Source organism: Pteropus alecto, unplaced genomic scaffold, assembly GCF_000325575.1.
Source record: "Pteropus alecto unplaced genomic scaffold, ASM32557v1 scaffold156, whole genome shotgun sequence".
Classification (NCBI taxonomy): Eukaryota; Metazoa; Chordata; class Mammalia; order Chiroptera; family Pteropodidae; genus Pteropus; species Pteropus alecto.
Window position 1 is genome coordinate 1,853,827 of NW_006437746.1, and position 26,852 is coordinate 1,880,678.

General features: G+C 56.2%; 1 protein-coding gene across 1 annotated transcript; it reads left to right on the plus strand.

The window, feature by feature from the left end:
- The first annotated feature begins 6,196 nt into the window (after nt 1–6,196).
- VIPR1 (vasoactive intestinal peptide receptor 1) lies at nt 6,197–25,222 on the plus strand. The gene is made up of 12 exons (XM_006914820.3): nt 6,197–6,281; nt 10,644–10,751; nt 15,108–15,214; nt 16,452–16,555; nt 17,012–17,144; nt 19,520–19,673; nt 20,149–20,209; nt 20,405–20,471; nt 20,848–20,939; nt 23,462–23,591; nt 23,825–23,866; nt 24,543–25,222. Exons 1-12 carry the CDS (start codon nt 6,215–6,217, stop codon nt 24,732–24,734), a joined length of 1,257 nt encoding a protein of 418 aa, XP_006914882.1. The 5' UTR covers nt 6,197–6,214; the 3' UTR covers nt 24,735–25,222.
- The last annotated feature ends 1,630 nt before the right edge of the window (nt 25,223–26,852 follow it).

Consider the following 26,852-nt stretch of genomic DNA (forward strand, 5'->3'; position numbering starts at 1 on the left):
AAGAGGTCCCTAACCAACCCCCGTGTCTGGAGGACTCACAGCCCTACGGCTCCCTGTGCAGGTGCCCAGCCCTCTGCAGGTGGCCCCAACACCGACATCACCCACAGACGTCATGTTTGTAAACTGAGTCCTCTCCCCAGAGGTGCCCAGGATGACTTTCGAGGAGCAGAGGATTTAAACCTGAGTCCCTGCTGCCCCTACCTCACTGGCCATCCCTACCACGATCCTCTGCAAAGAAACTCTGAAAGACTCCATGCCCCTAAGCGAACCTTGCAAGTGGGGCCCTCAGCTGGGACCAGGCTTAACCCCAAGCTGCAGCTGAATGGCTTTGCTTGCGTCCTCTGACAGCGCGAGCACTTGTCCTGGTGCCGCTATGAGCTGTGGGAAAAGTTCTTTCTTGCCCCAAGCCCGTACCTGCATCCCTGGCTGTCTCCCTCCCTTCCCTCCTTGCCACACATACTGATTCCCATTCCGCCCTCCTACTACCCAGAGCTCAGCCTTCGCCAGGGGGAGGTGTGGTTGGCAGGACGTGGATTTGCAGAGGGGAAGATTGAGTCTGTCGGTGAAAGGATGTAAAAATACTGGGTGGAGAAGAGAGGGGACGGCAGTGGGAGGCCACGGGAACTGCTGGACTGGAGACCTCTCCTCCGGTGGGCACAGCTGCCACTAGGCAGTGGGCGGCACATTCCGACTGCCTGGGCTTATGCCGGGCATCAAGGCTGTGGCGAGGCTGGGCTCTGGCGATGGCAGGAAGGCCAGCCTGGCAGAAGGGACTGGGCTGCAGCTTTGGCAATTACAGCTGACCCTTCTTTGCGGTCCCCTAGTATGATTTACGTGCGACCCTCGACACAACCCTGGAAGTAGGTGGAGCCGTCGTGGTCCCCGTTTTACAGATGAGGTGGGGTCACTTGCCCAAGGTCACCCATCTGAGAAGTAGCAGACAGTTTAATACCAGAACCTGTGGACTTAACTAGGCCCTGTCGTCTCGCCAAGGACCTGCTTCTTCCAAAGTGGCTATGGGATGCCACATGCTGACCTGGGACTTTAGAGAGAGTTCTTAATTAGTGAAATGCACAAATATGAAGCGACAGCTCAGGGAATTGTCACACGTGTGTAGCCACCACCTAGAGCAAGTGATTACACATTCCTGTGACCCCTGCCAAACTCTCGCGCACGCCCCTTCTCAATGAGATGAGGTCTTATTTAGACTTCTTTTAGTGCCCTCTGCAAAGCTGGGAGCATGCTTCTGCTCTTTTCTGTGACTTCTGGATTCCGTGATCTACCTTACCTTCCTGGGCCTCCTGCCCTTTGCTCCTCCTCCCTGCTCTGCCTCCTCCAGCACAAGATCTCCACCTCCTTACCAAGTCAGAGCAAAAGCCAAAATGAGGAGGGAGCCTGGGAAGCCGGATTGTGATCCTGTGTGCCTTCAACCGCACTGCCTTCTCTCTGGGTCCTCGGTTTTCCCGGGACTCTTCATTGCCTCGTTACTTCAGTTGCAAAGGGCTTAAATAAATCAGGGCGTATGAGATGGTACTGGGGGAATGAACTCCCTGCCCCCTACTCCCCAGTCCCTGGCCTCCTCCCATCATCCCTGGCAGGAAAAAAGAGGCCTGTTATGACAAACCTCAGAAGCACAAATTATCCGCAGTGGCTCCCGGCACTTGGTGATTTTCAGGCACGAATTTCTTTCTCCTGTCTCACCTAATCCAGCTGGCTGAGTTTTACACGTGTTTGAGGCCAGCAGCTCCTCCGAGGGGCTCCTGCTCCCCTGGAACACCGCTTCTGTCTCCCTCAGCTCCACCTGCCAGAGTTCTCTGGCCCTAGACAAGGCTGGGGGTTCTCATTCAAGGCCAGTAGCTGTGGTCCCAGGCTGCCCTTGAGGGCATTGGGTATAGCCCATGAGCTGGGCCCACTATGTCTGCATCTAACAACTTCAACACCCAGCATCTTCACCCTCCCCCCACAACCCCAGCCTTTGCTCCAAATATTGGGAGCCTCACGGGGGGAGGAGAACACAGGGCTTTCTCCCAAGATCCTCACACAGGGAATAGAGAGGAGAGGACTCAGCTGAGCAGGTGGAATTAACAAACTGGGGTTAATCTCTGCCCCTAACCAGAGACTCAGGATTCTCCTGCCAACTTTGTCAGTCACCTGCCACATCCAGCCAATACCATGGCAGGGGACCCGGAGGACCAGGACTAAAGAGTTCCTTGCTCTGGCTTTGGTCCCTTCTTCTGGGCTCAGGCACTCCTGTCACAGAGAAGGTGTTGGGGACCCAAAATGTCCTGAAACTCTCTAGCCTCAACCCAACTGCAAGGTCAGGCTGACTTTAAGCTCACTTGGAACTCAGCCAAGCAGAGAAATTGATGAGGGCTCTAAAGAAAGCCCTGCTTCTTCCCCTCCACATAGGGTGTCAGGAGACAAGTCGAGAGATGCAGGCAGTGGTGAGATTAGGCTCTTGAATGCTGTTTAGAAGTGCGGGTTTTGACTCCTAGTCTGTAGGGACCATCAGAGATTTGTCGAGATGCAGGCAGTGGTGAGATTAGGAAAGATCTTGAATGCTGGTTTTGAAGTGCGGGCTTTGACTCCTAGTCTGTAGGGACCATCAGAGATTTGAAGCAGGAGAATGGGGATGGGGATACACATCGGACAAAGGTTACTCAAGTTGCAGGTGCTGGGCTGAAAGCTACTGCACCAGTCCAGGCAGGAACTGATGAGGCCTGGCCCCGGTCTACATCTCCCGACCTGTCTCCTGATGCCTCCGGGGCCCCTCGCTGCAGCCACAGCAGGCTTCTTGCAAGCTCAAGTCTATTAGGCGCGTGCATGCCTCCATGCTTCTGTACGTACTGCTCCTACTTTCTACAATGCTCTCGTTCTACCTCCGATTGTCCAACTCTTACACATCCTCAAAGGCCCACCCACCTCTACTACCCATTCTCTATGAAGCCCACACTCCAGCTATATCCTAGCCTGGAACCCTTCCATGGATCAGTAGGCTTGCTTGTACCCCGCTGGGAATTTTCCAGCTTCGTGTGTCTGGAGTCCAGAGGGATAATGAGGATGTTTAGAATAGGAAAATAAGTGGAAGAGGAAGTCCAAAGTCTGCCTGAATTCCTCAGTGATAAGGGATACAGGGAGCTGCCTTGGCCTCCCCCCAAGCGCAATGGTTAACCAGATGGCCCTAGGCGAAGCAGTGGAGAAAGATTGATGCATCCTAGACTAACGGTCAGAGATTTCGGTCCCTTCTGGGAATGTGCATTTGCTGGGTGACCTCAGGTCCCCCTTTGGGTCTCTATTTCCTCTCTACCCTTCTCCAGATAGGACTCAAGACAGAGCTCGTCTTCCAGACCACCCCTACTTTATTCGGAGACATCCCAGGCTCCTGGGTTACCCTGGGGGCTCCTGCCCCTCCTTGCAAACTGCCCAGCAAGTGAGGGCATCCATTGCCCTGTCCTCAGAGCATAAGTCTGGACTCTTTCGGTTATAGAGACAGAAAACTCAACTAACTTAAGCCACAAAGAAAGGTATTGAACTAACTTTTCAAGAAGCAGGGCTGGTTTCGGGCATGGCTGCGTTCAGGGGCTCAGACAATGTCAAGAGGACCTAGTTTTTCTCCATCTCTCTATTCTGCCTTTAGCTATGCGATCTTCATCTTTGCATTCCACTTGGCAACAAGATGGTGGTGGTAGCTCCAGCCCCTGCATCCCTTGAGATTTCAAGACCAGTGGGAAAGAACAAAACCACTTGCCTAGTCTCTTAATCCAGAGTCCCAGGAATGAGCCTCCTGGTTCTGAGTAGCCTGTCTTGGGTCATGTGCCAGATGCTATGACCAGGATTGCTCCGATTGGCTCACGACTGGTCACATGATGATCCCCTAGAAGAGGGTTTGTCCGGACCCGTGAACAAGGAGTGGGGAAGGAGGTGGTTTTCCAGGTAAAGATGAGAACACGGCTCTAGAGAAAGGTAACAGGTGGTAGGAGGGGGCAACCACAGGTGTCCACTAGCATCCATCTCGCTTTCCTGGCGTGGGAGGATAGGAGGTTAGAATGGGCAGGAGAGGCAGGCGAGGCTGGGAAGGGGCCAGAGACAGACTGAACCCTGTTACTGGAGGACAACAGGGACGAGAAGGTATCTTGGGAAGAAGCACGCTCCAAGCAAGCAAGATGGGTGGCCAATCCCCACGTTCCTCCTCCACATCTGGGATCCATCTGGCCACCTCTCTTCTCATGCCCGAGCAGGATTAGCTGGCCATGGATCTCGTAAGACAGAACATCTCGAGTGTTTCATTCTGGGTAGCTCTTTGGGGCAGTCGGAGAAGCACATGGCACTGAAGAGGGACCACAGCACAGCATCGCCTTGAAACATACCCTTTCTTTGAAACAGTTATGCAAATAACTGCATCCTGCTCTGTAATAGATCCGCGTTACTTACCATATGCCAAGTTTTAAATGACTTACCAGCTAATGTCTTTACCGCAATTAGCTGGTAAAGTCAACAGTCCAAGGCCATGTTCACAGTGTGGCTTCCAGGCCCATAGCACACATCGGTGAGCAAGGTCTGGGTGTTGGGGGGTCTGAAAGACATCTGGACAAGGAGGCCTTCCCTCAGACGTGGGCTTGGTCAGCTGCGGTGCTTAGCTGGGAAAGTTGGGGACCTCTGTGACAATGAGGCTCCACCAAAGCCTTCAACAGGGGACTCAGCTGTGTGGCCTCTTGGGCACCGAATCGTGTGGCTTCAGTTTGGACCTCCTCTCCCTCTACAGCAATGGAGAGCTTGCTGGCACCTGGGACACTTATCTCTCAATGGGGTCAACTCACTTAGAACAACGATCAAAGTCACACCCTTGGTGCCTGCAGGCCAGAAAGGGACCCCCTCAAAGGAAGGACTCGAGAGGAAACTCCCGCACATGTCTCCCCATAATCCCACTGCTAGAACCCTTTGAGTCAGCAGGGCAGTGGTTAAGGCCCATTTAGCCTACAGGGACACCGAGGTCCAGGGAGGTGAGGACCTTGTCCCAGAGTGGGAAGGACAAGTTAGAAGAGACACTGGGAGTCTCTGATTCTGGACCACTCTTGCTGGACTCTCCCCGACAGCACCGTTGGAGACTGACATTCTCCTCCTTAAGCAGAGATGAGGAAACTGATGTGGGGTTGCCAGGGGTAGCGGACACTTCCCTAAAGCCAAAGAGACAGGCAGAAGCTGCCACTAGCCCAGCAGTTCCTCTATGGAGCCCCTCACCTGCCCTTCCCCACTCAATGGCTCCCAAGACCTAAATCTTCTGGCTGTTCCTGGGCATCCATCATCCCTACTCACGTGTTGGCCCCGGCATCGATGTCTCCCTGGCACACAAGTCTGGCCCCCACCCCTGATCTCTGGCCAGGGTGCAGAGGAGGAGAGAGGAGAAGCCTGAGCTTTCCTGTGCTTTCCCCATCACCTGCCGGAGGCAGAGGGGGCCCAGTGGGATGGCGAGCCGTCCTGAGGGGCTCGCTCTTATTTCCTTAAAACTCCCATCTCGGTCTCATTGGATCTGATTTAGCTTAATTATTCAGAAGCTCACTTAATTATTCAGTGAGGTCTGGGTAAGGAGGGCCAGTGTCCACTTCCCAGCTGGTCCACTTCCCGGGGGGCTGAGCACAGGTTCCTAGAATGGGGACAGAGGTGGAAGATGTGGTCAGACTCCTGTGTTCCTCCCAGGCCTGGCTCCAGCGACTGGAAGCCAGAGTCCAACTCCTGTAACGAGGGAGCAGCAGCTGGGCCCCACCCATCCCTGGAGACTGAGGTCGGGACAGAGGACTTCCAGCCCTCCCACCAAGCTGGAGAGTGGCAGAGTCCAGTGGGCCAGCTCTGAGCTCCAAGGAGAGGCCCTGTCACCTCTGTCCAGGTCATATTACCCACAAAGAGACAAAGTTGTTACAGCCACAGCACTGCTGGAGGAGCCACCAAGAAGCCACCACAGGGTCATCGACATAGACCAAAGTTTGGGGTCATATTCCAGTCAGAGCTGGGCTTCGGTCTGGGGCAAGGATCAGGATTCAGTCTGCGGTTGGGATTGGGGCTCAGTCAGGAACTTGGATCAGTCCAGTGACTGGGCTGTGCTTGGCTCACATTCCTGGGCTTTGTGGACGAGGCGTAGGTAAGCCTGACGGGTCCCCTCCCTGTCTCTGTCCTTCAGAGTGGCTGGGCAAGTGTGCTGCAGTTGGAGGCGTGTGACTATATGCAGATGATCGAGGTGGAGCACAAACAGTGCCTGGAGGAGGCCCAGCTGGAGAACGAAACAGCAGGTGAGGCTCCCCCGGTGGAAAGAGAGGTGCTGCAGACCCCCAAGGAGCCCCACTTCTCAGGCCATAAGCCCAGACCCACATCACCTTTATTCTACATTTGCTGGAGGGCGGTCACACCAAGGAGCTTTTGGATAGTTGAGGAGAGGATACTGGGAGAAACTGGGGAGCCAGGTGGAAGAAGGGGGGCCCTAATACATCTCCTGACTGGGCTGGGGCCGAGATGGGGAGAGCTGGCCCCAGAACACCACGCTCTGGGGTTAGGCCACTTGTATTGTTAGCATCTCAGAAGGAGAATGGAGGACATCGGGTGACAGTATGTGACTGCCATGGGGACCACATGGAAGCTCAAAGCCATCTCGGCAGTCTAGTGCAAGAAGGCGGACAAGGCTAATCTACACAGGTCTGGAATACTCACCACGGCTGAGGGTGTGGGGGGCGCAGGAACGAACCCCAGCTCCTTCCTCCCACCCCGAGGCCCTGCCAGCCAGCAGAACACCCAGAGGTGACACCACACAGGCCCCTGGACACACACACCGACCTCCCTATCCCAGCCCACCCTCAGCAGGCCAGATGAACCATCAGCTCGTTATCCTGCTGATTAGACAAGTCGAGGTCAGACTCAGGCTGAGCACATGGGGTCCAGCTATTCTCCTCAGAGGGTTTCGGGGAGCTCCAGCCTGGCAGTGTGAAGGGTGGTGCCAAGGGTCCTGAGTCCCCCACACTTGGCTCAGCAGCCCTGGCCTGAGAATGGAGGAAATACAAAGGGCTTTCTTCAAAAGGAGCCGCTTGAGCCAGACTCAGAAGGTTGGGCAGGATTCGGGGAAGCAGAGACTGGAAAGGTGGAAGGCACAGAGACAGCCAGTGCTGGGGAGTAGGGGGTAGGCATGGGGTTCCTGGCTCACTGAGAGGGAGGGGGTGGGCTGCAGGCAGCGAGTGTCTGTGCCTGCTCTGGGCCTCCCTCCCAGGTCACCTTCCCTGAGGCTGAGTTTAAAGTTACATAACAGCCTCGCTCAAGAGAGGGGGCATCTTTAGGTCTTCCTGGCTCCCCAGTCCCCTGCCACCTCTAAATCTGAGAGTTATGTAACCCCTGCCAGGTCCTTCCTTCTTGGCCCTGGCGCCCAAGCTCTCTGCCTCCTGCACCATCCGTGAGTATGTGTAGCCTCGCTGATGGCCTTCTCCTCCCCGAGCTGTCAGGAGGGGCAGCCTCCTGTCTCCTGGGATCTTAAGACTGAAGCCTCAGTCGAGTGTAGCAGCTGGACCTGCCCTCTGCCTGTGCACCCTACTCCACCCGCAAGGACAGGGAGACAGGGCCAGGCTGCAGACAGGCCTCAGTAGACCCCCAAGAGCAGGATCCAGGATCAGAGGCAGGTCAGAGAGGCCCAGACCCCAGACTCGAGGCCCCACTGCACCCCTCCCAGGCCCTGAAGGCAAGCTACCCTCGTGATCCCTATGAGGTCATTGCTGGCACAGGGTGCCTGTTGGGTGCCAATACCCCGTCACCAGGCAGCCAGCCTGGGATCTAGGGGCGGGCAGGTATGGGTCAGTAGGACATGAGTCTGCCCTTGACCTTGGGTGGGGTTCCGTGTATGTTCATGCACATCCAGGTGTGTGCTTCTGGGGTCTATAGCTCCATGTCTGACTCTGAGTGTGTGTGTCAGGGCACGTGTCTGTGTAAGCCTGAACGTGCCTGGATATGTCTGCCTGGTGTCTGTGTTTTAGTGTGTGAGTGTGTGAGTGTGTGCGTGTGTGTGTATCAGCGTGAATGTCTACGATGCACCCGGTCATATCTACGCACGTCTGTCCAGGAGTCGGAGGTGTCTCTCTGTGCCTGTGTTTACTCACGTCTGGTCTTTTCGTGCCCAAGTCAGCATACATGTATGTGAGCCCGGGAGTGCTTGTGAGCATGTTCCTCTCTGTATACACACACATCTATAAAAATGACCCTGCAGAGGCCCCAGTTCTGCCTCACCAGCCCTCACGCCGGGTCGGGCTTTCGTTCCTGTTGACGTGGCAGCCCCAGTGGGCATACACAGCAAGCCGGGGCCCTGTATCTCTGTGGGCCTAGAGACACACGTGGTGGGTCCTGTGGGGTCTCCATGGGGTGGGCACACAGAGAATACTCAGGACAACATCCCCTCCAAGTACCCAGTATTTTTTTGGCTGTCACCCGCTGCTTGGCTTCCTGACCCTGCTGCCTCCTGCAGGAAGCGTCCCTGACCACATCCCCCTACTGGCTTCTCTTCCCTGGCTCCCCTGCCCACCGCCTGCACCCCAGCATGGTTCACAACCCAGCCCTGGTGGTGCTGACACTCCTCGTGGCCAAGGGGGGCCCCCACAAAGTCAGGACCCAGTCTCCCTCTCCTCGGTGCTGCCTCTGATGAAGCTGAGCTCAGGGCCAGAGACAGCTCCACATCTGCTCCCCAAAATATGCCGCAGCTGGAGACCCAGAGACCCAAACTCTGGCAAACACCCAGACACAACAGCCAGCCTGCAAAGCAGGGTGTGTATGCCCAGAGCTGTCGGAGAGGCCTAAACAAAACCCAGCAGAGCAAAATGCCCAGAGATGCAGCATCGAGCCCTTCAGAACAGAAGTGCAACAGCTCTGCTAGAGAGCATGTGAACTGGCTACAGCTCGTGACTGATTGCTTTATGCCTCAGCAACTCATCTGTTAAGCGGGAGGGTTAAATAAGTTATTCACTTAAAGAAGGTCAAACAGTTGCTCCCACATACAAAGGCTACACAAGTGTTGGCGGATGTTATTAACAGTCTTGAACCACTAGCCGGATTTCACTGGCCTGCAGGGCCCCAGCATGGGAATGGAGGAGGGACTGGGGGCCAGAGGGAGGCCACAGAAGCCTCAGGACAGGGTCGGGCAGAAGCTTCAGGATCCCCAAAGAAGGCAGGCTGTGCTCTCCAGCCAGGCCCTGGGGATCCTGTTGTTCTCAGCCTCTGGCCGCAGGTGCGCAGTCCTGAACGGGGAGCCCAACCCCGCTGCCAGCCCCCACCAGCACCCGAGAGTCCTGAGGCTCTTCCTCAAGCGTGGACATCCTTCCGCCTCCTCTTCCCAGGCCGCCTTCTTGGGAACTCGTGAACCTTCGGACCTGGGCTGGGCTGGGCTGGGCCCAGCTGGCACTGACTTTGGCTCAGGGGTTGGATTTCCTGAGCAAATCTATGGGACTGGCAGCGTTGCAAAGAGACAATTAAGCCTCCCTCACGGGAGGGGATCCGGAGGAGTCCTAGTCCCTGAGGGGCACTCAGACCCCAAACAGGCAAAACCATGGTGTTCACATCTGCCTGTTAAAGCAGACCCCGAGAGACCCCACTGTGCACCCTTCGCCAGCCAGGCCCTCCGGCTAGTAGGTATGGTGGAGACACAGCCTGCAATGCAGGGTTTTCTCTGAAGCCCCCTCCCCCGACCATCCTCATCCCCATCACAAGTCACAATTCAGCTGAATTGGGGGCATCTGTGGCGCTTTGTGAGTTTTATGAAGACTCTTTAAGAACTAGCTGAACCCCACACTATCCATTACCCCATCATAAACAACACTTCCTTTGTATAAAATATATTTTCTAATGCTACCTATACTATTATGAAATGGAATTCAGGACACACGCATTCATTTCGTTAAAACCGATGTTCTAATTGTAACGTAAAAGAAAAACAAAAAGAAAAATAATCTGTAAGAAAATACTCTCCACATATGCAGGCCAATCACACTAAAAGATAAGACGTGGTCTGAAGGTTGCGCTTATAATTCAGGCAATAGGAGACCCATAAATGCGGGTCGGTACATGCAGTGGTTTGTATCAGTGACTCAGATACCACGGGCACCATTGCTGTAGGTAATATAATTTTCCAGGACATTAAACAACTCTCAGTAAAGTTCAGAAGGAAACAAAGCCCAGGCTTCTCTCTCTCGACTCCATAGCTACACTCCGGGAAAACTCCGTGTATGTTAAAGCTGTGCCATGGTTACCTGGTGCTTATATTGTCAAATGGAGGAAGAGTCCAGGCTCTCTGGTCATTACAAAAGGTTTTCGCCTACGTAAAGGCCCAGTGGCTCGTTTGAAAGTCTTGCAGCAGCTGCACAGTTCATCACTGTGCAGGACCATGCGGGGCCCGGTGCCTGCCCGCCAAGCACAGGGTGAGGACCCCAATCTGCAACAAATGAATTCCCCACTACGGTTCAAACCCCCGACCCCGGGGCGCTCCAGCCCTCACGGAGGACCCTGGAGCTGTAGCTCTGCCTGCTCCCCGCTCTCAAAGGCGGAAGAGAGTGCGAGCCGATGGGCTCAGGCCCCAAGCCCGGAGGTGCCTGGGGGCCATGCTGACCCAGGTGTCCTCTGCCTTCACCCCACAGGCTGCGGCAAGATGTGGGACAACATCACCTGCTGGCCGGCCACCCCTCGGGGCCAGGTGGTCGTCTTGGCCTGCCCCACCATCTATCAGGTCTTCTCCCACGTTCAAGGTAAGAGCCCTGGGTTGAAGTGAGGGAGCTGGGTGACATAAGGGGCTCTGGCCAGAGTGAGGACACTCCTCTCAAGAAAGTAAGAAAGCAAAGGAAAGGGATCAAAGAGGCTAGAGCAATCAAGGGGGGCTTCCTGGAGGAGGATGCAAAGGACTCATGGGACTTGATTAGCTCTTCACGTAAAGATAAGCATGTGGGAAGGGCTCACTAAATATTTGCTCAGCAATTAATAACCTATTGACTGACAGATCCTTGATTAAATTATGGCTCCCATGTTCCCGTTGCCTTGGCCTGCTCATGATTCAGTCTTTCACCACCTGGAGCTAAGGACCTCTCTGGCTCCGTGAAGCCAGCACATGGCCTTACATATCTTGTCATGTTCTACTTGAATGAGTGTTCGTATGTAAGGCAAACAAGAAAAAGGGAAGATGCTTGAGGAAGTGGGCTTTCTTGCTACCGAGTGATTAAAGAAGCTTGCAGCATAATGTGGTCAGCCATTTCATTCAGCGAATATTTATTCAACACGGACTAGTGTGACAGGCACCGGGCTAGACGAATGCGGGGTGGCAGTGGTGGGGAGCGGGTACAACAGCCATGCTGCCTGCCCACAAGGAGGTCATGTTCTAGTTGGAGAGATATTTATTAAGACAACAAACACATGTGTCATAAGCGGTGTTTATGGCAGTGCTGGGAGAGAGGAAGGGTGGGAAGCCACATAAGGCAGATGTGCAGAGACGGGCAGCTGCAGACCTGGAGTTGTGGGGAAGAGCCACCGTGCAGAGATCCTGATCGCTGAGAGAATCGACATCCCGTGGGATGGGGAGGGATGAGGGAGGAGCAGCAGCTAGGTCAGGATTCAGAGGGTGAGCAGGAAGACCCTTGGGCATCTCTCACTCCAGGTGGCCTCTTCTTCCCCGGACCTCAGTTTCCCTGTTTGTAAAGGGCACCGGAGGTAGACCAAACGGTTTCTTTGGGGCAGGCTGGTTTTGCACTCCAGTCAGTGTTCAGTGTTGTGACCTCAGCAGCTAAGGAGAGACCCTGATGCCCTCCTTGAGGAATCTGGGAGCAGTCACAGGCATGTCATTTTCCAGGATGGCACTCACCTAGCCCAGCACTCGTCCGGGGGAACCCAGCACCTGGGCAGGTAGGAGAGGAGGAGTTACTCCAGCAGGTTTCACAGTGCGTCCCATCAGCAGAGCCTGGCAACCAGCCTTCTCTTGGATCCGTGGAAGTGCCTGCTAATTGCATTTCCTCCCTGACACTCTGCTAATTGCATTCCTCCTGACGGCTCTTCCTTCTGGCCCTGCTGGAATTATCAAGGCAGCTCCTTCACGGAGAACCTGGACTCCGGCCCACCATCTGACTAATTCTGAGGCTGGCAGCCTCGATGGGGCCCACACAGTGCCTTTGTGCAGATAAGAAAAATGCAGCCCTTCCTCGCGCAGTCAACCTCTCGCCAAAACCCACCTAGGGGCAAGCTCAATATGAAGTAGAATTTAGCCCCCATCGTCCATCCAGATGCCCTTGCGCAGTGAACAACCTGCACAACTGCACTCGGAGATCCTAGTCTCTGAAAATGATGGACAGGAATAGGAGAAAGAGTTAGGGGCTGCAATGTAAAAAGAGGGTGTGTTTTCTTGAACAACTAGATGAAAGGTGTGAGCAACTGACCTAAAATTTCAAAGTAAATAAGTACAGGGGAGGGGTGATGCTAGCTCCAGCTCCTCGGGTACCAAGATGGGGGAAGACGTTTTCCCCCCCAGGAGGGTTAGAAGGGACCTGGTTCTACAGGGAAAGCTGAAGAAGCCTTGTAAAAGATAAAGACTGTGGAGGGTTAGAAAGGAGCCTTTTGCCCAGGCTGGGTAAAAATACCTAGGAGCGGGGGTTGGTCAGCCGAGGCATTGCTCATCAGGGCACCAAGACGTCCTTTAATGCGTTGTCTGCATGTCTTTCATCTGCGGCATTTTTACTTTCAAATATTTAAAGAGACTTCCTTTAGAACAAAAAATAGCAAAGCTATTTTGGTTGAGAAAACCCGACACAATCTGTGGTGACCAGGTTTATAGGACACCTCCTCCCCCCGCCCCACCCCCAAGTCAGCCTTCATGGCAGCCTAAGACATCTGCTCCAGCTGGGGTGGGCGGGGGCTGCCACCGATGGATTTCAGGGCGGGGGCCTCCCTCCCTCTCCCTGGTTCGGGGAGTGCCATGGTCAGGACTAGGTTTTGGCACAATCCCTCCAGCTCTCTCGGGGTGGGGAGCGGGTTGGAGGAGGCAGGAGAGCAGGGAGACCCATCAGAAGGCTCCTACCTAATCAGGGGAGATGAGACGATGGTGGCGGTGAGGGCAGAGAGGCTGGGACAGGACTGGGGACCCATGGGGGAGAGGAGAGAGGTGAATAGGGAGAATACGACTCCCCAATTTCTACCTCTGGTCTCTGAGTGGTGCTTTTCACATGGAGAATGGAGTGAGGGAGGGCATGCCGTGACTTCTTTTTGCGACATTGGGAGAATGTGGGGTTCAAGTTCCCTGCCCCTCCCTGGCACACACCCTCCATAGGCCCCTCTGCACCCATGAGGTCTGCTGGTTCCCAGGCCCAGGCTGCGGGGGCACTCCTGGCTGCTTCTCAAGAGCCCATGGTGACCGCCTCTGAGATCTCTTCAACAGCAGTTCCCTTTGAGGCCTGGGCCACAGTCCCATGGCTCTTGGGAGAGGCCACCCAGCTCTACAGATGACTCTTCCTCATTGGATGGTTGAGGGGATTCAATAAGATACTGTGCCTACAGTGCTGTTCAGCACTGACGCGTGACAATTTCTCAAAAGTTGCGATGAAGCTGATGATGTTTGATAATGCGGATGTTGCTGCTGCTGGTGCTGATGCTGATGATAGAGATGGTGCTGGTGGTGATGCTGACGATGGTGGTGATGATAGTGATGGGGCTGGTGGTGCTGATGATGATGGTGTGGTGATAGTGATGGGGCTGGTGGTGATGCTGACGACGGTGGTGGTGATGATGGTGATGTGGCTGGTGGTGCTGACGATGGTGGTGGTGATAGTGATGGGGCTGGTGGTGATGCTGACGACGGTGGTGGTGATGGTGATGGGGCTGGTGGTGGTGCTGACGATGGGAGTGTTGAGAAAGGGTCTAGAGGGTAGTGACATTAGAGCCGGTCCCCTTCCTCAGCTCTTCCTCATCTCCTCACCTTATCTCTTTTCTCACTTTTCTCTCCCTCCCCCTTTTTACTCCTCCATCCCCTTACCTCCTCCTCGTATTTATTCCCCACTCTCCCTCTCCTCTCTTCCCCCTCCGTCCCCTCCTGTCCTTCTCCTCCGTCTCTCCCATCCCAGCAAGCCTGGCGGGCCAGCCTTTTCCTGGATAAGTGCCTCTGCAATGGGTCCTGGGATGGCGGAGGGGAGGGCAGTCTTCTCTTGCTCACCCATTTTCTATTGAATCCCTCCCCTCCCTCTCAGGGAAGAGGACACCTCCCCAGGGCTGGGGAGTGGGGAGCCTCGGGGGTACCCCTGATCTCACATGCCCTCTCAGTGGTCCTGTATCCTGGAGCCCCAGCCTCAGTGTGGTTCAGCCCCGAGTTCCTGCAATGCTGTGCCCCTCGAGTCCCCTCACACATGCCTTTGCCCGGGGAAGGAACCCTGCCAGGACCCCCCTGCTTCTCTATGAGGATTGCAGATCCATGCCCCTATCAAGTGTCCTCCCACCCCCATGCACCTCCTGCCTCACCTTTGGTCCCTCTCCAGCAACGCATCGGAGCCCCACCCAGTGTGAGAGGACACCCAGGCCACAGGCCCAGGCGGGCTGGTCCAGGAGGACTGAGCAGGCCCGGGCCCCTTGCCCCAGCCAAAGGGCTGCTGTCCATACCCGGGTGCAGGACAGAGAAACCACGTGCCACACCAGCTCCTGTGGCCCTGTGACAAGGGCCAACATTTAGCTCACGGCAAGGGTCAGGGATCATCTGAGCCAAAGATGCAGTCTGTCCATTTCGAGGATCAGAGTTTATATGGCACCCGAGGTCAGGTTCGGACATGACAAGGGGCAGAGCTGAGCCCAGGAATGTCTGCTCTGACGGCCGTCTGTGTCAGACGGTCCCCTGGCAGTCCCAGAGGGGCTTCTCCCTGCCCCAGGGTCCCCCGCGAGGCCCTGGGGTCTAACGCAGCAGAGCCGGTGGGAGCAGGGCAGAGCGCAGGGCAGAGCGCAGGGCAGAGCTCTAATCCAGCAGAGCTGGTGGGAGTAGGGCAGAGCGCAGGGCAGAGCGCAGACAGCCAGGCCCCCCGCTGCTCCACGGCTCTCCCTGCCCCGCCTCACCTTCTCTCCTCTCGCCCCTGCTGCCCTCCTCCCAGGCCTCAACGTGAGCCGCAGCTGCACGGACGAGGGCTGGACACACCTGGAGCCTGGCCCCTACCCCGTTGCCTGTGGCTCAGATGACAAGGAATCAGGTTTTGACGAGGTGGGCCTCAGTGCATCCCGCCCCCAACGCCGGCTAGGCTCCTTACACTCTCTCCCACCAGGGGGTGACGTTGCCATCCGTGTGGGAGGGACTCCTGGGGTCTGCCCTCCCAGCCTCCTCCCTCTCCAGGCCTGCATTTCCGAGCGCTTGACAGGAGGGGGCTTTTATGAGGATGATTCACAGCAGCAAAAGCTGAAGCTGCACCCCCCCCAACCCCCGCCGCAGCCACCCCACTGCCTCCCGGAAGCTCTGCTCCAGCCCTGGAGATGGCAAGGCAGACAGATACCACCCTCCCTGTCACGTGCAGAGGGGAAGCCAAGGTGTAGATGCTGGAAGGAACCCGCCTCGGATACCTAACACCCAGTCAGGGGCAGGAACAGGACCGTGGTCCTCAGTCCCAGGACAGGGACCTGCCCTGGAGCAGGTGAAGCACAGGTGTTCACCGTGAGGCTGTGGGGCCAGGAGCCCGGCCCAGCAGGGACACTGACGTGGAGGCTGGGGTGTGACTGGAGTCCCCAGCCAGGAGCCCTCGCTGCTTCGGGTGTGAACACGTGTGTGCATGTATGTGTCTGTCTGTCTGTCCATGACGGCAGCTGTCTCAGCCCCAGATGCCTTCTCAGACAGGGCCTTCACTCCAAGAAGGAAACAATTTCCTCCGAGGCCTTCAAAACCCACCAGATCATCGGGCAGGACCTAAATCCCCTAAATCCCTCTTATCCACTCGCCTCCCATGAGGAGGGTGGGGAGCCTGCTCTGTGACGGTGGCTCTGGGAGGACATCAGAAGGGCACTGGCAAGAAGCCTCTGGGATCAGCTCGATCTGCCTCCCCGGAAAGGCCGACTGCCCCCATCCTGCGGACTCAGCCCCTGAGCGCCCCAAATGTGGAGTTACCCCCGCAGCGTCGTCTTCACCCCCTCCGTCCCCAGTGCGCGTCCCTCCCCACACCAGCGAGAAGGCGGCACGCGGGCCCGAAGGGCCGGCAGCGTGGATCGCCGAGGCTGCCGAGCCCAGACTTGGCACAGGGGGTGCCAGCCACATGACTGAGGGGTGCATTTCCCATGAAGGAGCAGAGGGAGGGTTTGGATTCAGCCCCTACCCTGGGCGGCAATCCTGTCCTGTCTGGGCTTCAGCCTCCTCCTCTGCCGGGACAGGGTGTGCAGGGCTCCCACCCTTACCAATGCATCTAGGTGAGCTCCGAGCTCAGCCCCCACGATCTTCCCCCACCTTCCTCTAGCAGCTGCAGGTAATGTTCTATACCTCTGTGAAGACCGGCTACACCATCGGCTACAGCCTGTCCCTCGCCACCCTTCTCGTTGCCATGGCCATCTTGAGCCTGTTCAGGTAAGGCGCAGCCCCGGTAACAAGCCACAGAGCAAACCTAGCCAGGTCGCCCTGTGCCTGAGCCCAGCCTGACCCAGATGTGCTCTGCCACCCTCCAGGGAGCACACAGTCCCTGCCCCAGCCCCCCTGCCAGACCAGCCTCTCTTAGAGACAGCAGGTGACTCAGCGTTCCACCTGTCGTAGCCTAGTCCCCCACAGGATGGCCTTGCACCTGGGGATGGGGTGCCGGAGGGCGGGGCCTGTGCTCTGGACTGAGGCAGCTGGAGGCTGAGTCACTTGGAAGCCAGGTCGCATCCAGGGATGGGTACCTGGGGACCAGCCCCCACTTCGGAGCAGGGCCCTCACTCGGAGGCCACATGCTCCCTCTGCCCGACCCTTCTCAGGACACTGGACAGTGCTGGTTGGGGCAGGGGTCCGAGGCCCCTGCGGCTCCCAGCTCTGCCCACCTCACGACAGGAAGCTCCACTGCACACGGAACTACATCCACATGCACCTCTTCACGTCCTTCATCCTGAGGGCCGTCTCCGTCTTCATCAAAGACCTGGTCCTCTTCGACAGCAAGGAGTCGGACAACTGCTCTGAGGCCTCCGTGAGGACCCCGCCTAGGCCCGCCCCCTCTGCCTCTCCTTCATCTTCCCCACTGACTCTCCCCTTCTCCCTCTCCTCGCCCTCTTCCCCCTTCTCTCTCTCTCTCTCTCCCCCGCCTAGGCCCGCCCCCTCTGCCTCTCCTTCATCTTCCCCACTGACTCTCCCCTTCTCCCTCCCCTCGCCCTCTTCCCCCTTCTCTCTCTCTCTGTCTCTCTCTCTCTCCCCTCACCCTTTTCTCTCCTCTTTCCAAAGATGGCCAAACCTCACCTTGACCCCACCTGGCAGATCCTTGAATCCCACTCCTACCCCCCCACAGCAGTAGATGGTGCTCAGCCACCTGAGAGTTCACGGACCTGCTGCTGCCAACGAGCAACGCTTCTCTTTGGTGGGAAATGAGACACTTCACGGCCAGAGCCCACAGCCTTCATCCCACCCCTGTCGCTAACTCCCCATGTGACTTTAGGAAACTCGCAGCCTCAGTCTCCCCATCTTTGCAAGGACTTCCAAGCTTCCCTCCAACTCTACCCTCTGCCATCTGCAAACCCAGGGCTCCGCTCCCAGGCCACGCTTCCTACTCCCCCGTCGCCATCTGGAGCCAGTCCAAACACACAGCCCTCCTCTTCTGCCCTGCCCTTGCCGTCAGTAAGTTCTGGGGCTTCCTCAGGAAGGGAATTTAAAAGAGCATCTAAGAATTCATCGCCGCCACTGAGGGATCCATCTCCAGGTGATTCAGAGCTCAGGGCCCCCTTCCCTGAGTGTCCCCCGAGCTAGGATAGAGAGCTCCAGACCAGCCCTGGCTCCCACCCGTTTCAGAGGGTCAGTGACTCATTGCTTCATGATGGCAGAGGCCGTGCATGATTTCAGGGGTCGGCAGTGCCTTCTCCTCAAAGAGCGAAACTGTGATGATGGAGTCACAGGCATCTCAACAAAGGGAAGGGAAGACCCAGGGGAGCCGCCCCGGCTACTCCCAGAGCTCCTCAGAGGATGCAGACACGTGAAGCTTCCAAGGGCTGGGAGAAGCACGGATGATTGTCCCGTTAGAGAGCTGAGTTATTCTTCTCGTAAAGCAAACGTGGGCGAGTGAGGGAAACAGGCATGCCTGCAGCAGGAGGGACTGAAGAGTGACCTGCAGGAGGACTTTCCACCCATACGAAGAGGGTGGTAGGCTGCTCTCTGAGGATGTCTCAAAGCCAAGGGTCCAGGAAGGAAGGGTAGGAACCCATGTTCCGGGCCTTGGGTGGTGTGGAAGCTAGTGGGCTTCCTGGAAGAGGTGGCTTTACGCTCTGGCTCACAGGTATCTGGACTTGATCTGAAATGGGACACTGTTTCTGGAAAAGGACTGAGGGCCAGAAGACCTTCTAAGCACGCCAGGTGGGCTGCACGTAGCCCCTGCTTGCCCTACTCAGGGGTCGTCTTGACTCTTCCCTTGTCCTCATCTGCCTGTGGAACCCGTTTTTTCACTAGCTCCTCTGGCCCCCAGGAGAAATGGCCATCCTCCCCTCTCCTCCTCGTTCCATTTCTCCTTCCTCGTCCACTTCCTCCTCTCAGTCCCCATCTCTCCTCGACACTTCCGTCTGGGCCCCACTCCACAGACCATGGCCCACACATTCAAGGGACTCTTGCAAATTGTCCCTCATACCTATTCCAGCCACCTTCCATCCTAGTTGGAATAAGATGAATGACTGTGGGGAGTGGGGGGGGTGGGGCGGTAAGTGGATGGGTAGGTAGATGGATACCTGAAAAAAACAGGTGCATGGATGACTGAGTAAGTGGAAAGACAGATGGATAAAGTAAGAAAAATTGGATAGATAATGGGTAGATGGGGGGTGGGTAGATAAGTGGAAGGATGGATGGATAAGCAAATTGATGGAAAGGTAGATGAATGAATGGATAGATAAATGGCTAGGTGTGTGGATTGGTAGTGGATGTCTAGTAAATGGATAGGTAGATGAATAGAGAGATAAACAGTGGAGTGTGTGGGTGGATTGAAAGATGAGAAGATGAATAAGATGATGTTGGATGCATAGATAGATGGGTGGATTAGTAGTGGATATCTAATGGGCGGGTGGGTAAATGAATAGGTAGGTGGATAGTTGGATAGGTACATGGGTGGATAGATACATAGATAAGAAGATAAATAGATGATACATTGATGTCTAGATAATTAAAATCACAAACTTATTCCAATGCATCAGATCATCTAAAATCAGGGATAATTGGAAAATCACTGAGAACATTTTTAAGGGAATAATGCAAAAATAACCAAGATTAACTTGGCTTTATAGCAGCTGCGTTTGTCACTACAGACAGAGATGCGGGCAGGCAGGGACCCTTACTAGCCTAGGTGAGCCCCCTTCTCTGCTCCTTCCCCTGCAGGTGGGCTGTAAGGCAGCCATGGTCTTATTCCAGTACTGTGTCATGGCCAACTTCTTCTGGCTGCTGGTGGAGGGCCTCTACCTGCACACCCTGCTTGCTGTCTCCTTCTTCTCCGAGCGGAAGTACTTCTGGGGGTACATACTCATCGGCTGGGGTATGGTACCAGGGAGGGCGGCCAGGCTGGGAACAGAGGGGGTAAGGCCCAGGGAGCTCACCAGGGGGCGCTGCCTGCAAGGTTCTTGGCTATGGGTTCACCAAAGTCCCCAAACGCATGACCCAGGGCAGGCGCTGTCAGGCTGCTGCCACACCCGGGCTGAGCTATGGGACAGACAGGTGCAGTGGACATCCTTCTACTTCCCCTTTAGCCCTCGAAACACACCGGGCCACTGCTAGTCTATAAAGTGCCTCCGCCAAAATCAGGAAAACACCGTCCGGTTAGGTGGACACAGCCCCTCGGGCGCACAGTTTCGCCCCGCAGTGGAGCGCAGGCATCCGGGGCAGGCGGCGCTGGTAACGCGCCCTCTCTCTCTCCCTCCCTCCCTCTCCCTGGTTCTTTCTCCTTACCCTCCCCCTGTGCCCTCCGTCCCTGCCTCCCGCGCCCCCACTTCTCTCTCCTCTGGCCCTGACAGGGCTGCCCAGCACCTTCACCATGGTCTGGACCATCAGCAGGATTCGTTTCGAGGATCATGGGTGAGCTGTCACCCTGCCCCCTCTTCCCGGCTGCCATCACTTGAGGCGGATCCCCTGGGTGGGATAAAAGGGACCTGGGAGCAGTGAGCCCTGGACCCGTGGTCTCTGAAGAGTGTGGGGCAGAGCCGGGGACAACTGGGAGGACTCCTGCCTCTGAGGACAGCCCCTTTCCTCCCCCTGCCACGCCCTGCCCAGGTGCTGGAACAACATCAACTCATTACTGTGGTGGATCCTAAAGACCCCCATCCTCACCTCCATCTTGGTAAGGCCTCCTCCCACCACGTAGAGATGGGGAAACTGAGGCCCAGATTGGGAAGTCAACTGACCTCGGGTCACTCAGGAAATCCAAGTCTAGATCAGAACGGAAACCTAGGTTTCCCCACGCCTAATGCAGAATTGTCCCTACCCCTTCCCCCACCCGCCGTTCCTCTGGAGTAGAGAAAATGGATCGGAGGGCCCAGTCCTTAGGGGTGTGAAGTAGAATTCCCAGATAACGTGCCCAAAGCAGGAAGAGTGAGAGAGAGGTAAGATAAAGGGGTGTAGCAGGGCCCCAGGGAAGAAGACGCCATCAGCCCGGGGGGCTGGACACCCTGGCCTCACTGGGCTCTCTGACCACCCATCCTTGGCCCACCCTGCAGGTGAACTTCATCCTGTTTATTCGCATCATCAGAATCCTGGTTCAGAAACTGCAGCCGCCAGATGTCGGGAAGAGTGACAGCAGCTCATACTCGTGAGTGTCGGCCCAGGGCCCTGGCCCTCACGGCATCGCTGCCCTCAGCCCTCAAATCATCCTCCATCCTCTCAGACTCACCAGAAAAGCAACCTCGCTCCTGCCCACCTCAGCCCCGTGGCCCGGCTCACGAGGGTCCCCTGCCCAGCCCCACCCTCCCCAGGCTCACGAGTCCCATGTTTGCTTCTCCTGCAGTCACGTACCTAGCAGGTGATCTGATCCAGGTACGTATCTGCTGCCAAGCCAGGGAGCTTGAGAAGACAGTAGATAACCTGAGTCTTGTTTACACCATGGGCTCAGTCCCTGGCATGTGCCTGGCACAGAAAAGGGGAACAATAAATGCAAGTAGATAAATGCCCTAGGGGAGCCCCCAAGTCCACGAACAGGACAGCCATGTTCTGGCCTTGATACTTCTCAATAAGGATAACCACACCTGCAGTTTATGTGCCAGGTGTGTGCTAAGGGGCGTCCACGCACCGTCCCCTTCCATCCACAGAGTCCCGTATACGTTGTCCCCATTTTACAGGTGAGGAGACGGACACGCGCTCCTTCCCACCAAGGGTTTGGGAGCGTGTTGTCCTGGGAGGGGGCAGGTACAGTGTCCATGGGACAGTGGTCCTGCTCCTGGCTTGGAAAGGTGTGAGGCCTGTTCCCTGTGCTTGGGAGGACTAGAAGGACAGGCAGGTTCTCATGGGAACAACAGGCTCGAAGACAGAACAAAAGAAACGAGAGGCAGGTGGCTTCGGGAAGGCGAGTAGGGGTCCGCACGCCCACACGTGGGAACAGGAAGTCAGTGCTGCACAGACAACACGAGCCTGGGGCATCCCGCAAGAGCCTTCTAGTCCTGGCATTCTAGAATATTCTTCTTGGCCTGGCTTTTCTTCGGGGTATCTGTGCTGTGGTTTTAAGGTTCCTGGCTAGAATGTCACGAGCTGCTGGATTTAGGATTCTATTCTGGAATCTCGTGATCTCTCCGATGAGACTAAGACTCATTCCCGTGTGACAGCACACTCTCTCCTGCTGGTGTGTGGGCAGAGCTTCCCTTCCAATTTCAGAAGGAAAGGCCCCATGGGGGTCTTTGGTCTGCACATCAGGCCTGTGCACCCTCATCCTCTGCTTTGCTTGTGGGGCCTTGCTTTTCCCAACATACAACTGCTCAGAAGGGCTTGAATCTGAGGCAAAGAGAACTGGTCATTGCCAGGTTCACGTGGGTGAGTTGGAAACCGAACAGCTGTCAGCAGGCAGAGGGGCGGGGCGGGGTTGGGAGGAGGAGATGGAGCTCCCCGAGGAGGGGCTGTCAGCTGTCAGCTCCCACTCTCCACCTCCCCATGAGCCTTCAATTTAAAGAAAGCTTCCTCCATCTGTCAGCCTCGGGCGTGTGGGATAGGTTCGCGGCCAAGGAGGGGTGGGCAGCACCCAGGATCTTGGTGTGGCTGGGAACCAGGTCCAGGAAGGGATGGGTGAGGCAAGGCCAGTTTCCTGCCCCCGGTTTGCTGTGAGACCTCAGGCCCAGGACTAGGCTTTCCTAGACTGACCGGAAGAGATAAAAGCAGAGACCACACGCCCCTCACACCTCTCTCAGCCAGGGAACCATGGGCTCACGCTTCCTGGACCATCCATAAGGTCAGGTGGCTGGGAGGCCTGAACCACGATGAGCCCTGCTCCGTAGGAGAAGGGCCAGTCATGTAGAGCGAATGTGGGCCCCGCTGAGCACACAAGGCTGCTGAAGGGGGCCAGGTCCTGCGGGGGAACCTGGAAGTGTGTGTTGCTATAGGGAGGTGACGGGGAGAGGAACAAAACCCCAGAAAAGGTGGCAACTCCTGAAGAAGTGGGTAAAGCAGAGGAGCCGAAGACAGGGCTGTACCAGTTGGCCCTGGGTCATCCCTGGTAACCAGGCACAAAGTTGAGTGCCCACCATCCTCTCAAGTGCCCTTGGGCATATGTGGTCAGCACCCCAATTACGGAGACTTCCTTCCCAAATGTCTTCATTCCCAGGAGAGAATTGGTCTCTCGTGGATGCATTGCACTTTATAGCACTGAAAGCACTTCTGGGTTTACAACGGGCCCCATTTCTGTAATTTGACCGTGTAAAGCGTACATTTACCTCATTGTACAGTTTGGGGAAACTGAGACCACAAAGGGGGCGGAACCAGGACCTCCTGTTGCCCGAGGACATCTCCCCATTGGCTGCCACAGAGCCCAAAATACCATAATTATGCATCGTCCTCAGGGTTCAACACTGGCCCTCCTTTATACTCTCCCCTCCAGAAGGGTGAGGGTGGGGACGATTTCTTCCTCCTCATGCTTCCCTCCAGGCTGGGAGGGCCAGGATGGGGTGGGGGGGTGGGGGGTGGTGAGGGCCTCAGCATGGTGGATGTGGACCGGGACCAGATGTGGACGTAATAGTCATGGGCGCCGACAGTCCATCCTCACACGTGCTGATCATCATCCCCATCCTCTGCCCTGGCTGTCTCTGTGCCAGGCCCTTTTGTATCTCACTTCTTGCCCCTTCCTGTCCCCAGGAGGCTGACCAGGTCCACACTTCTGCTGATCCCCCTGTTTGGGGTGCACTACACCGTGTTTGCCTTCTTCCCCGACAACTTTAATGCTGAAGTAAAAATGATCTTTGAACTCGTCATGGGATCTTTCCAGGTATGGACTGTTTGTTGCCTTAATGCCACATTCCTCTGAGATTTAAGGGAACTCAACTTGGGGCCTTGACCCCTTGCCACTGGATTCCAGTCTTCTTACTGTAATAAGAATTGATTAAGCACGTGCTGTGTGCTTAGCCCTTTGCTTAACCAGAGGAACGCACCAGCTGGGGCCAGGGCTGGGGCCTCTTGGGGGTCTGTCTACCTCACCTCTCCTGCCCCCTTCCTCCCCAGGGTTCTGTGGTGGCCATCCTCTACTGCTTCCTCAATGGCGAGGTAAGTTCCTCCAGACTTTGGGGCCCAGGGGACAGAACTCAGTAGGCCCAGAGTCCAGAAACACTGATGGGTTATGTACAGATCGAGGATGTGTTAAACCTCGCTCTCCCGAGTCTGGTCTTCAGGGTAGTAAATCGGTTTTGGCGCCTAGGACCTTGTTTAAAATGTTGACTTCTGGGCCCATCCCAGACCTGCTGACTTAGAATCTGCATTTTATGAACCACCCCCCACCCCGCCCAGGAGATTCATGCGCACATCAGAGTTCGAGAGGTGCCTATGTTAAGTGACTGTGTGCAGAGTGAGTGGGGACAGGTGGGGGCAGAGGGTGAAGGTTGGGTTGTGGCGGAGCCCTGGCACGGAAATACACTTGAATGAGCTCCAGTGGGCTGGAGGGCAGGGACCAGAATAGTGGGGCCGCACCCACCCTCAGGAGCATCCCTCTGCATCCCTGGCCTGCATTCTCCGATCCTCTCTGCCTGCCACCTCCCCCCACCCTCCCCCCTTGATTTGACCCTGGCTCCTATGCCCCCAACGGTGCACTCCCCAGGAGAGCATCCGGGTCTCTTAACTTAGACCCTCCCAGAGGATGTAACTGGCTGGCTCAGCCCCCTAACTCCAGAGCAGCCCAACCGGCAGTGGAGGGGGCTTCGTAGGTATGACCACCTTCCCTTCTCAGGTGCAGGCAGAGCTGCGGCGGAAGTGGTGGCGCTGGAACCCACAGAGCTTCTTGGGCCGGGGTTCCGAATACCAGCACCCGGCAGGAGGCAGCAACGGAGCTACGTGCAGCACACAGGTCTCCTTGCTGACCCGCGTCAGCCCCAGCACGCGCCGCTCCTCCAGCTTCCAGGCCGAAGACTCCCTGGTCTGACCGCCAGGTGCCCCGAGGCCGAGGGTGGCCCTACTGGCCCGCACCGACCAGCTTGGGGACAGAAGCCTGCCCTAGTCTAGGGTTCGAAGGCTGCCCCAGCCCTCAGGTCACTGTCCGGATGCCCTTGGAGAACGCCGCTCTTGCTCCTGCCTGGGGAAAGGAGGGTGCAAAGATAAGGGAGCCGCTTCTCTGCAAGCAGGAGCCCTGGGAGCTCGGCTCCTGAAGGAGTGGGGTGGAGGTCAGTCATTAGACTCCTCCCCAAAAGGCCTCCTCCACCAATCAAAGGCAAGAAATTTGCATATCTCTAGACTCCGCCCCCTGTTGTGACCTATTGGAGGAAGGCAGACCACTCACCCCCAAGCAAAAGGTGTGGGAACACGGTTGACAAAGGTCTTGCCCTGAAAAGTCACCTGCCGCTACCACTTAGACAGTGCCTGAAGTGCCACCATTGCTGTCAAGTTCCTTTAGGTTAAGCATTGCCATTCAAGCATCTCTCTGAAGACGCAGTCCCCTCTCCCGGGTCCTCCCAGCTGCCAGCTCCGCAAGATGAATGAGTTTCTCTGCCTCAGGCAGATGCAATTGTGATATGACCTTCTAGGTTGGAGAGTACAGCTATCTTCATAGTCCCCGCTGAAGTGGAGTGCTCCCAGGATGGCTGGAACAGTTCAGGAGACTGCCACCAGCCCTACCCGTCCCTATGGGCTGTGGGAGCTGCCCTTGGTGGCCCGGCTATGTGTCAACTATTAGAACCAGGCTCAGAGAGGTGCACTCATGGACCCCTTAGTCCTCACATTGACCAAGAAAGATGGGAACTGCTGTCACTTTCACAGATCAGGAAACAGTCTCACAGAGAGAGGTACCTCACCTTGTCGCACGGCAGGATTCGCACTCAGACCTGGCTGATGGGAAAGTGAAAGCACAGACTCTTAACTGCTGCCTTTTATACCTTGATAACACATTGGATCCTCTTGGTTATTCGTGTCACCACTAATATTGTTATCACCACCATCCTTGCAACGCCGTCCCCACCCGACCCTCCTTGGAGTGTGACTGAGGAGTCTCTCTGGCCCATGTATCATCTGGACAAGAGCCTAGTGGTCGTGGCATCCTGTATGTGTCCTGCACCCCTGTGGCCACATGGCTTCCTGCCCACGCTCCAGCCAGAAGACCCATGCTCTGCAACAATAAATGTTGGGTTGGTTTTGCTTGGTTTCCCTGGTGGTCGATGTTCCCACATGGGGGCTAGCTTTGAATGGTGGCCATTCGCCTCCATTCAGAGGAGGGGTGGTCAGAAATATCACGGAAGCCAGACACCACCACCCCTGTGACTTTGGGTGGAAATCCTACATTTCCCACAGTTCTAAGGGCCTTCAACTGGCATCTCACTGAGGGGTACTCTCTCTTTTCAGAGAGTGAAAAAGTTATACCAGACCCTCACCATGTCCCTCTACCCCCTAAATCCAGCCACCAGGAGACAGTTCTATTTTTGGATCAATACAAAAGACCTAACAGAGCTGCTCGCGGTCCCAGAAATGGTTCAATGTGAGCAATTCACAGGCCACAGTCATTCCGCAGACAGGGAGAACACAGGTATGATGAGGTGACCGTGCTGCCACTGCCAGTGTTCAGCCAAGAGGAGGAAGATGGAGGACAGAACAGATGTCGCCAAAACAAATGAGTGATCAGAGACAAGACGACTAATAGATTTAGACACAGGTGCGGTACGGTGAAGTCCATGACATCAGTCAGCAAGAGATATCTCCAAAGCCATTCATTGCCTGAGCTGACCTTGGCTTCCACTTCCTGCAAACTTGCAGGGAGGTTGTCTTGCTGCAGGAGCAGGAAACGGATGCCAAGCTGGCAAAAAGAGGCCAGAATGGGCTGGCAAAGGCTCAGATCTGCCCGCAAGGCTCCTTTAAAGCTTTGTGCTGCTCAGTACCTTCCCACGACCCGGCCGCAACAGCCCCAACCCAGCTCCCTGCAGAGGCCCGAGTCAGAGGTGGCCAGGCCAGGATAAGAGTGACTGTGAGCCTAGAGCAGGAGCAGCCCTAGGCAAATGCCCTCTGATCAGTGTCCAGCATGTCCAGGAGTGGCAAACTCGCTGTCTAGATTCACCCT